General features: G+C 37.9%; 1 protein-coding gene and 1 pseudogene across 1 annotated transcript in view; one reads left to right on the forward strand and one right to left on the reverse strand.

Moving 5' to 3' along the window:
* Nucleotides 1-1,565, reverse strand: part of LOC109052677 (copper-transporting ATPase 1-like) — a 27,036-nt gene extending 25,471 nt beyond the window's left edge. The window contains exons 1-2 of the mRNA XM_042738663.1: nucleotides 1,177-1,565; nucleotides 232-358 (exon numbers count right to left, since the gene is read on the reverse strand). Of these exons, the coding sequence (XP_042594597.1) occupies nucleotides 232-351 (120 nt within the window). The 5' untranslated portion in view covers nucleotides 352-358; nucleotides 1,177-1,565. The remainder of the gene's footprint in view (nucleotides 1-231; nucleotides 359-1,176) is intronic.
* A 2,822-nt stretch (nucleotides 1,566-4,387) lies between these two features.
* LOC109080960 lies at nucleotides 4,388-11,229 on the forward strand (annotated as a pseudogene).
* Nucleotides 11,230-12,529: the final 1,300 nt, after the last annotated feature.

Raw genomic sequence — 12,529 nt, forward strand, 5'->3', positions numbered from 1 at the left:
ATTTTACACGTACATACTGTTTATAGACTGAATGTATACTTTGGAACCCACACAAGAAGGAAGTGGTAACACTTTTGTTAACCGGACAAGCATGCACGGCGACAATTTCAATAATTGCATTCATAAAAAGATTCATTTAAAGGTAGCAACAGAGCAGCGTAATCATCACGTCGACTCATTTATAATGACTTTATGTTTATTTGGTGTGATTAGGATTAATGCCGCTCTCACCTGTATATGAATGACACCTGGCAGACCCCCAATCCGGCCCTCAATTGACTGGACACAGGAGCCACAGGTCATGCCCTCGACCCCCAGAGTCACACGAAACAGGTCAGCGCTCAACGCCATTCCTCCTCTGGAAGATAAGAGCATTCACAAACATGCGTGTATCACTGGACACACAAGCAGCTTTCTGACCCACCAGAGCAAACCTTCAACCACTTTAGACATCAAACAGTGACACAAATAAAAGGGCAGTTTTACAGATTATATGAAACAAAAGCAAACTATGAAAGACAACTGCATGAATGGTATTTTAAGGTACTTTAAAAAACACCAAAACATAGTACTTTTAAGTAGTTTTTGCTGGTATTAAACATAAAATGTTAATAACAGTCTTATAAAATTTGACTTGACTGTCCTAACAAGTAAGCATAATTACCCGCTAAAAACCTTACTGATACATTTGAATTAATTCGAATTGTTATTTAAAGGCTCCCTTCCAGCAGAAAAAAAACCGTAAACGTGACTGAGGCAACGTACGCTAACGTTACATAAATCAATATTTACACAATTTTTACATCACGAGCCCGCTTATATATGTTAATACAAGAGTACACTAGGACAACAAAATTGAAAAAAATTAATTAAATAAATTAATATGATTATAATCCGAGCGACATGATAAACACTAACACAGATTTGACCATTACAAAAGAGCTAACGTACACGTTTTTTATCCGAAACAAAACAAATCTAAAATAAAACAAAACATTGAGGTGTCATTAAACTAAACTTAATAAAAAAAAAAAATCATGAAAAGTACATTATTATACGAGGGAAGAGCAGTATTTCAGGCAGATTTAGAGCGATGTGTGCCTTGTTTGAGTTTTCTGTCATGAAGCTAACATAAACAAAAGATGCTAAGCGCACAAAAAAGCACAATTTCCTTACCTTTTATGCGAAGTGATGATCTAGAGTCACGGGAACAGCGATTTTGAGCCTCGCAGGACGTTTAAGTCACTTGTTAGGGAAGTTTTACTGTCACTTTCACAATGACAGCAGCAGTTTACTTTAGATGGCTAACATGTACGTTACTTTCCCTCGTCTCGAGCAGCCTTTAGCTCCTCACTTGTCCACATCGAGCAAGACACAAATGTGTGTGGTGTGTGTGCCCACAGCAGGAGAGTGTGTCCTTACAGAAGTCACTCTGGAGATTGTTAAATCCATGCGGATTGTCGGGTTATTATCACACAGACTACAACGCACATCTTTCCCAGCGTGTTCGAGAACGTCAGCAGCCGCTACCGACTGCGCAGACGTCAATGCGTCGCCTTGGAGCTGTGTTCAATACGTAGCCACGTATGGGAAGTTTGTGATGGGATAAACTACTATATTTTTATTTGAGCTCAACATCCACACCGCTGTTCTATAGGTTTTTTTTTACCCATAAATAAAAAATATATCATATATCAATTTTAAAACTGTTTTGTTAGATCGAATAGTGAGTATGGCAAGCTGAATAAGCTTTAAATGTTTTCAGCGTTACTCATAGTAATGTTGTTTACTAGTAACAATTCAGTGAGACAGCACCCTAATTTAATTCTTACTGGTAACAGTTATAAATAGAGCTCTCTAAATCAATTCTTACCAGTGTAACCCTTCCGGTCCACACTGCCATTGTTCCCGGGTCGCTAGATTTTGCCCCTTTCACACTGCCAGTGATTACCTGGAATATGTGCGTGCATTCACACACAACCCGTAAAGGTCCCGTGAAGAAACGTGATATCAGGGTGTGACGTGTAATGTACACGGCGAAAACGCTAGGCACGTTAAGTTTCACTTAAGCTGGCGAACGGTCTCAGCGTCAGCGCGGAAAGTGAGGAACTAACTGATCTCTGCCTCGTTACAGTTTGCACATATTTGTTTCGTCGCAAATGTTGATCTGCCTTCAAAACCACTGGTAAAAGAGTTGCACGATAACGTGCGTCATCACTACGACACACCCTTTACGGCATTAGTTCTGGCTTTTGTTCACACAGCGCTCGGTCCGGGACTGAACCCGGCAATGTTACTAGGTCCCCGACCCGGGATCAATCCCGGAATCAATCCCGGGACGTGTTTGTGTTCACACAGAAGGCGACCCTGCAATGTTCCAGCAATTTTCCGGGTCCAACGTGCAGTGTGAAAGGGGCTTATGTTATCCCAAAAGTTCCCAAGGATTTATAAATCCAGAGAAATTCCAATTTTAATGGTTCATCCCTGGTCATTTTTGCCTATAAATGACATAATATCCGCACTATCCTCAGTTTCTGCCTGTAGACATGAAAAAAAAAATCCAGTTAAACTAAATCCATTGTGAATAAAATGAAAGTGAAATGAAAAGTGTTGACTGCAGCATTAAATTTGGATCTGCTCAGTGTTGCACCTCGATTCATTTTAAGCGTTTTTACAGTGTTGTGCATTATAACCAATCACACACGAGTCTGTTGAGCTTATGAATGGCCAATCAGAGGCGTCCAGATGAGTCATCGCTGAAACGACAGTGTTCTGTTCAGACTGATTAACTGAATTCTGTTCTCGTGCATATTCTGTCTTTATAAACAACAAAGTGCATATGTACATATCATGTAAGTAAGAGATTCATTCATCAAACAGTTTATAGACAGCTTTATTGATTGTAAGGGGAGTTTTTTGAGATTCCTTAAACTTGCACTAGACTGAAGTTAATCATAATGTGTTTTGCACAATGTACATGTTCTTTGCTCGCTTTGTCTGTTAATTTATTTGCTGTTTGAATAACTGTGAAAGGTACAGGTAATAAAAAAATAATAATTCATTACCTCATCTGTGAACATGATTCATGGATGGTGAAAATGACATCTCCCATCGTTCCACTCTCTTCAATAGCGCCATCAAGCTTCTCCTTTGAAAATGCGACCTCTAGTAGTGAAAACGTACATATTATGCCTTTAATTCTTACAAGTAACAATTGTGATTATATAACTCTCTAATAATTGTTACTAGTAAAAATGAAATTATGACAAGTAACGCTGGGTGAATGCTAACATGGCTTGCCATACTGCATTTTTACTAGCAGCAATTTAATGAGAGAGCGCTAATTTACATTGACAGTGCTGGTTTCTGGTGTCCTGTCCCGGACAGGAGCTGCTCCCGAAGATGTCCCCGTTTTACTAAATTTTAAAACCACATAAAATGCACTGCAGAAGAGACTGAACAGCTGGCTGAGCAATCGTGTAGTGGTTATTTACACCAACAGAGGGCGCTGCGAGCTACACTGACTAGACGAGCATTAGCAGATCAAACTTAAGGTCAGTAAGTAAAAAAAGATTTATATTTCAAATAAATACACAAAATTAAAACCTTACATATTAAAATGACTAAAAAGCATTATATAACTAACATTAATAAACTATTATATTGCTTTTTTTAGTTGAATAAACTAACATGACTAAACAGTATTTTATTTTTTATTTTTATTTTCTATGTCAGCTGTGACACTGATATTCCGATGATTCATATTCAGACTGGCCAGTGATCAGCTTGTGTGCTCGGGGCTTTATTTCCACATTACAAACATATTCACTGCCACCATAACAGTTCCCATGTTGTCCCGTTTCAGCCAACAAAACACCAAATCAGAGGAACAAGTTGTATGAGAACAGACACTCGTCAACACAGTCAGAAAGCCGAAGATGAGATGCAGGGCGCCTTATTTACTTTGTCAACAGCTCGCAGCAGATTCTCATTACACTGAGCTCCTGAGAGGCTTAACGCAGTGTGACGTTTCTCTCTGACACACTGACCTACTTTCACTCAGACTCGTGTGCAAAAGCTCCACTGAAGATGATATACTGTATATTAACTCGTGCAGGTAACCCTGGAAAACATGCAATATTCTAATATATACATATATATATATATATATATATATATATATATATATATATATATATATAGGCCCATATGGTTTCTATAATAAAATAGAAGCACAACATAAGAATAAATGTGCATGCACATAAAACTGACAGCTGTAACGCATTGACTGATTCATTTACATGTATGCACTGATCAATCAAAAATACAAAAACACTTCTGATTTGAGGTTTGGGATGTGTGACATTGACATGGCATACATTTGAGGCGCGCCCTCTGATCCATGTTCTCTCGCGCTCACGTGCCCGCACGTCACAGACTGAGCATTCGCATCTGGCAAAACTTCGCAGCAAAGCAGATCAGAGTGTTTTGGGATGGTGTGCCTTTCTATGTTGACGAAGAAGCTTGGAACAAGTGAGTATGATATTCTACAGAGATATGGGTCGTGCAGAATATTGCTAAGTTTGTAGATGAGGTTTGGGTTCTGTATATAAGCGCTGTATAGAGAGGAATACATGCACTGATCTGTAACCAATATGCCATACTGTATTTTGGTGGTGTTGTTTTTTTAGTGAGAGTATTCCTCAAGTAGGCTATTTACAGACTATATAATACGACTACACACACACACACACACACACGCACGCACGCACGCAAAACGTATTGCACCATTAGAGAAAATGCTAATATTAGTGAACATGTTTTCGTGTCTGATTTAATACTGCAACAGTTTCATTACAAATTTTAGTGTAAGAATAACAGCTTGGTTTGGGATTTTTTTGTAGGCTATTTTGTTTTTAATCACTGCAGCTTGAGCTGCATGAACTACAAGATTGTGTAAAACCTGATGATAATGTTCTTCGATTCGATAATCGTCCAAAAAGCATCATGTACTTCAGTGGAAGAAAAAAAAACCCTCCAAAAGAGTAGGCTATACAGTAAATGTCATAGATTTTATAAGTAACCCAGAAATAGCACAATTGTAACTGTTCTTTGTTTAAAATTTTTCGAAATCTAGAAATTTGCAACATTTTAACAACCTATGTTAGAATTTATTTATCTGTATTTTCACTATGTCCTTTACTGTATACATAGCATGTCATGAATGTGTCATTCAAAAGGTTTTGAATGTTTTTTACCGAAGTTTCTTCTGCTCACCAAAGGTGCATTTCTTTTATCAAAACACAGTAAAAATAGTTATATTGTGTAAATATTATAACAATTTAAAATTCCTGTTTTCTTTGTGAATATAGTGTAAAATGTGATTTATTTCTATGATCAAAGCTGAATTTTCATCATTATTACTCTAGTCTTCAGTGTCACATGATCCTTCAGGAATCATACTAATATGCAGATTTCCACTGTAGAAAAAAATAAATCCATAAAATAACAGAAAAAGTACTGGCAGCTCATTAAACATGACATTATCCATTAATTTTTACGGACATTTCTGTTAACTCTAAAACACAATGCATAATAAATACTGTGTGATATTCAAAACACCTGTAAAAAAAATAAATATGGAAAAATGCCTTCAAGTTATACAGTATATTGTGCCCTATTTTTACAGATTGTTTTTAGAGTGTGGTTCAAATGATTTTCGAGGCCACTGTAGTTTTGTCTCAGAGTCCTGTGGTTTTCCACTGAACAGGATGAAAAGGGGACGATCAAAGTGTCAGCGCTTCACCCCGTCTGAGGGCAGAAAGAAGAGACACAGGAGTGTCCCGCCAGCACATGTCCAGATGGGCTCCTCCGCCTCACAGAGACCCACAGAGGAGACGTGGGGCAGCCTGCCACACCACGTGGTCCTGCACATATTCCAGCACCTGTCTCTGGTGGACCGGGCTCGAGCATCTTCTGTGTGTCGCCGCTGGAACGAGGTCTTTCACATCCCGGAGCTCTGGAGGAGATTTGAGTTTGAGCTGAACCAGCCGGCCACATCGTACCTGAGGTCCACACACCCGGATCTCATCCAGCAGATCATCAAACGACACGCTCAGCACCTGCAGTATGTCAGCTTCAAGGCACGTCCGTTTAGAAACACTCACATGATCCTTCAGGAATCATTCTAATATGCTGATTTGCTGCTCAAGAAACATTTCTGATTATTATCAATCAGTGCTGCTACATACTGTATATTTGTGGAAACCATGATATTCGTTTCAGGATTCTTTGATACAGAAATAGAAAGTTCAAATGCATTTATTAAAAACAAAAAGATTTGATCAATTGAAAATTTTCCTGGTGAGTAAAAGTATTAATTCCTTTAAAGAAAGGTAATGCAGTTGCACTGAGGATCACATTGTTTATTCATGCGATTACAATATTAGTTTGTATGAGCAATGCTCAAAATGTGTTAAACCTTAATATATGATGTTGGAAAATATTCTAAATAAATAGTTTTAAAGATCCATCTGATCTGTTTGAATGTGTACATAAAATTAGAATGTTATGCATGTACACTGCATTAAGAAAATAATCAAAACTGTAATTTTAAAGGGATAGTTCATCCCAAAATTACAATTCTTTTCAATTTCTTTCTTTTTTTCAATGTGTTTCTTTTAAAATAATTTACTCACTCTCCATTTGTTCCTAATCTGTATTAGTTTCTTTCTTCTGTTTTGATATTTTGAAGAATATTGGTACCGAAACATTTGCTTGTAGCCATCGACTTCCGTATTATTTTTTCCATATTATGGAAGTCAATAGCTACCGGAAACTTTTTTTTAAATATCGTCTTTTGTGCTCAACAGAAGAAAGAAACTCTTTCACAACTTGAAAGTGAATGAATGACAGAATTTTTGGGTAAACTATCCCTTTAATTACATTTAAATTAAAAAAAAAAATAAATTAAAAATTAACATTAAGAATTAAAACAATTTTTTAAAATTTATTTAAATGGAATATATATATATATATATATATATATATATATATATATTTTTTTATTTTTTTTTTTTTTTTTGCTATTCCGTCATTGTGATTTTTTCCCATGCATCATTCAGGTTGACAGCTGCACAGAATCTGCAGAAGCAGCCTGTAACATCCTCTCACAGCTGGTGAACTGCACCATTAAAACACTGGGGCTGATTTCCACAGCACGGCCGAGCTTCATGGACGTGTCCCAGGTACTACAGAAACACGTTCACCCTTAACAAACAACACTCACCAGCTGAATATGACATCGAACATCTGTTTTAAACCCAGCCGCTAGCTGAGAAATACTAGACTGTCACAGTGGGTTTTCTGTAGTGTGTAATTTCACCCTCCACAGAATCCTGACAGTTGGAAACACGGCAGTATAACCAGTACTGAAAGTGACAAGTTGAGGCTCGTTGTGGCTTACTTAGTCACAAAAGATTCAAAAACAAAGCCTGACTTCTTTATTTAACTACAGACTTGATGGAGAGAATTAATCACACAATAATGTGACTTCCAGCTGGCTCTGCTGTTTGTGTCCTTCTTTCTACCTTCGGTCGTCACACTAAACAACATCCAGGAAGATCTGGATGAGTCAGTGCCCTCATCTAGAGGCTCAATTATCCTTCATTCGTCATTTCACTTTGTCTAGTGTTCTCTGTTCAGGTCAGGGCCATTTTCTCTGAGGTGCCTTCTCAAAACATTCAGATGAGGACATAATCAACAGAACAAGAATAGAGCATAACAGTTGGGTTCCGGAAGTAAATAAAAACTCAGTTTTCTCCATAGGGAAAATTATTTTTAACAACAGCTTATAAAGCTTCAAAGACTGACCTACTGTGAGCTTTGAGGTTGTTAATCAATGGCGTATGCTTTTGTTGAAGCCATCTGTTCACATTTTTTTTAAATAACTGTTTATCAGCTGAATTTATAGTGGAAAAACTACATTACCCATGATGCTTTACAGAAAACTCACACGGGCACCACAGTTCATTTGCTGTCTTCCATGACTTTAATACGCTGTGTTTTTCACTAACTGGCAACCCAGGGTGTCGAACTCCTATTGGTTAAACTGGCAGTGGGCGGAGTCACACAGACCAAAACAAAACATTTTTACAATGAACACACATTTCAAAGTAGAAAATCTGGATGTAGCACTGTTTTTCAAAGAGACACGAATGTGAATGTAGCATGTTTCCTAAATATCTGCAAGCACATTGTGGTATTTCTATGCTTTAGTACAGTTAAAAAATTACAATCAGCACCTTTAAGTACACAGTCTTGTCTCTTTGTATTTTTTTGCTTCAAATAAAAGTTGTGTTTCAGCCTTTATTAATTCGGACAACTTTAAAGATGATTTTCTCAATATTTAGATTTCTTTGCTCCCTCAGATTCCAGATTTTCAAATAGTTGTATCTCAACCAAATAAACTGACACTTTTTGTTTTGTGGTCTAGGGTCACATTTAATAATAATAATACTTAATTATCATAAATCTCAATTTCGAAAAATTGACCCTTATGACTGGTTTTGTGGTGAAGGGTCACATATTACTAACACTGTCCAACAGTTACACCAGAAGATAAAGTTCCAGAAGAAGCAGCATCTATTGATCCGAATGGCTCAAAGCTAGTGACTTACTATTTAAACTAAACTAAATGAGTCTGTTTTAGTCACTACTGAGCTCAGTTAAATTTAAGGTACACAATAAACAATACACGAACCGTGGTTTTCAGTGTACTACATTAATGTCGTTTTTTGTTAAAGCAATCTAATTATGATTTCAGAAATAGTATGTGCAATTGTTAAATTTAATGATTTGTTTGTGGTTTTATGTTGATAGTTCTGGACATGTTTAAAAATGAACCAGCACGTCCACAATACAAACCTCAGCACAGACCTCTGTGAAATAATGAAATGAGGCCTGATGTAAAGGTTATGAGAAGCCCGCGGCTCTGACTTTCCCCGTCTCGTCTGCTCTGTTCTCAGTCACACTTCGTCTCAGCTCTGACGGTGGTGTTTGTGAATTCCAAGTCCCTATCCTCTATAAAAATTGATGACACACCGGTTGATGACCCTTCCCTGAAGGTACTGGTGGCCAACAACAGTGACATGCTCAAGCTGCTGAAGATGAGCAGCTGTCCTCATGTGTCTCCTGCAGGTCAGTGCATCACCGTCTGAGTCACGCTAGATCTAATATGAACATATGAACTTGGTTTCAAGTCAACAAGAAATCCAAATCGACCCCGTTTACACTCCTGGAATTATTGTGCATGAGTTTATTCATCTAATTCATTTATATGCAATTGAATATGAACTAATATAAGCCATGCAACTGAGGTACATACTTGAAACTCACACTTGAATGTCTTTTTTATCATCCAGATGTTTTTATAAATTATTCCACACAGGCTGCAAAATTCCAGATAAACCTATTTATTTTAACCACATACTGTGAATATCATATCATTGTTAGACTGAACATTGTTGTTTGAATGAAAATAAGTAACTTTGCAAGTTACAGCAATGTGCAGTAAAAGTATTTTAGAGTTTCCTCTCTTTGAAACGTTGATAACAAAGAATTAGTTTTAATGCTTTGACTTTTTCTTCCTCACGAATGTTTATTCAGTGAAAACGTAATATTAAAGTAATTTCTGTCGATTGTAACTTTAATGTCAACTGGAAAAAGTAACTAACCAACCAAAACATTTTTATGAAAGCTTGTTTACATAGTGATGTAACGATGGACCACGAGCCGATTGAAAATTGATTAAAATATGTGAATTTAAATCGGTTGAGATGCCAAACAAATCGCGATACAACTGGAGTAGGAGTTTATATGAATGTATCTCTGAGGGGACCTGACTGTCTTTCGAAAAGTTTACGTGGTATTAAAAAAGTGAAAAAAAAAACAACTTGTGAAATCAAAATCATGAATCGAATCATGAATTGAGTGAATCGTTACATCCCTATTGGGGATAAAAAAAAAAAAAAAAAAAGCACTGGGTGGATTTTTATCATTATAGGGTGGTTGTGTACACACACTGCCAACACACATTTCAGTTCAAACAACATGTAAAAGTGAATTTTGCATCCGATGATCCAAGTGTACTGTAATCACCTATCCTTGTTTATGAACCTGTTCACCTGTTCCTTCTCGCTCATCCAGGAATCCTGTGTGTGGCCGATCAGTGTCACGGCCTGCGAGAACTGGCTCTGAACTACCACATCCACAACCACCTGATCTCCCTCTCTCCCCCTACACACACAAACAACTTCAACCACCAGCGCACCTGGTGAGCGAGAACCCGCGAGAACCCGGGACAGACGCAGTTCCACGCCATCAAGAAGAGCAGCTGGGACGCCCTCATCCACCACTCGCCCCAGGTCAGCATCGTCATGTACTTCTTCCTCTACGAGGAGGAGTTCGAGCCCTTCTTCTGCGAGGAGACGCCCGTCACGCACCTGTACTTCGGCCGGGCCGTCAGTAAAGACATGCTGGGGCGCATCGGCATGAACTGTCCGCGTCTCGTGGAGCTGGTGGTGTGCGCTAACGGGCTGGAGCCGCTGGACGAAGAGCTGATCCGCATCGCTGAGCGCTGCACGAGCCTGACGGCCATCGGCTTGGGAGAGTGTGAGGTCACCTGCAGCGGCTTCATGGAGTTCGTGAAGATGTGCGGCGGCCGCTTGAGCCAGCTGTCCATCATGGAGGAGGTGCTCATCCCAGACAACACCTACAGCATCGAGCAGATCCACAGCGAGGTCTCCAAACATTTGGGACGGATTTGGTTTCCTGATATGATGCCCACGTGGTAGAAACGAAGCTGATACTTCAAAACAAATCCACTTTAGACAGTGATGCCAAGTCTGTGGTTTTGGGCTGCTTTAACACTGTTGCCGCCGGGATGTTTTTTGCGATTAAGCTAGTTTTGAGTAGCAATTAGGTGGGTTTTGTTTTGAAAACATGGCAACCCTGACTCTAGACTAACCGGTGTAAACATACAGTCTGCGTTAGACAGAACGGGGTAATTAAAATTTAGCATTGGAAACATCATTAGTGTGGAGGAGCTGCTGTAGAAACATGATTTGTGATTGCATCTCAGAGAAAGAAAAGTGTTTACAGTTCCACACAAGTGCCCACACGTGAAGCCACGGTTCTTTATGGGTCACTCGTTGGCACAGAATGGCCCTTATTTAACTTATTAAACATCTTTTATTTAATGGACAAAACATCTCCTGTTGGATAAAACATAACATATCCAGATCCGGTTGATAAACGATATCATATCGAGATCGCGGTTAAAATGTGTGTCAATAATAATAAGCTCTGGACATTTTTATTCATTATGGATTAGTCTGACATCCTATCACACACAACAGAAATAAATGTGACAGCAGCAGTCAGTGCATGTCGCTATAAGCAAACACTAGAGCTATAAATGAATCTGCATGTTCTGCGTTTCTCTGTGAAGGAATGGTGCGTTTTGTCTGATAAACTAACTCAAACTCACGTGACGCTCGCAGTGATTTCAGCCTCTTCTTCTCGATATTTCAGGAGATAAACGCTTGAACAGATGAACTTCATCTAAGAGCCGCTCTGAGAGCCAATTCAGCAGCTTTACAGCGATTCATCTGAGAAAAACTACAGTCAAATACACACTGAGACTGAAACTAAGGAAGAAAGACCTTCTGACACCCCGTCAAAATAAAAGTCTGCTTTAACTTGAAAAAAATATGACAGAAATATTTTAGTACTGTATACCAAAATGTAATTCTCAAAATAATAATAATCATCATTTTAAGGAATATCATACAACTACGGTATTTTTCATTAATTTATTCACAATAAAAATGCCATGTTTTGTTTTAAATTAATTTCATTTGATTGCAGTTTAATCGATTGCATGATTAAACCGTTATTAATTCATTTCTTTAGACATCATCTTTTATGATAAATTTGTATTGAATTATAAAACACAGAATCCAGAAAAATAAACAAACAGATAAATAAAATGGGTCATTAGAATTTAGGGGAAAACTATGGATTTTGATGCAGCCCTAAAAATTCAAACATAGCTCTGTGGAGTTTAATTGTGAGCAGACAAGTTATGTTTACATTTATTCTCAAGGTCTGCCAAACATGCGGATAGTATTTCCTTCTCCATTAACAATAGCACTTTAACACTTAATTTCCTGATGAATACTGTAAAAGATGCTTTGACATTTAATTTTCGGTCTTGTCAGTGCAGATGTTTCCATGACAACTGTGTACAGAACATCCCGGTCCTATAAACTGGTCCACCGTTCTGTTGTTTATTTGTAGATTTATAAACATTTGACACATAATATGCATTTACACTGTCCTCTTATTAGTATGATCATACTGTAAGAATCCTTTATTATGAGACTTCACCTGTGCAGGATTTGGTGAAACTGTACTGAGTCTTATAAACACCAAACCACTGCAATTAATGTGTCTTTTACTGTATTTC

Source organism: Cyprinus carpio, chromosome B14 (assembly GCF_018340385.1).
Source record: "Cyprinus carpio isolate SPL01 chromosome B14, ASM1834038v1, whole genome shotgun sequence".
Classification (NCBI taxonomy): Eukaryota; Metazoa; Chordata; class Actinopteri; order Cypriniformes; family Cyprinidae; genus Cyprinus; species Cyprinus carpio.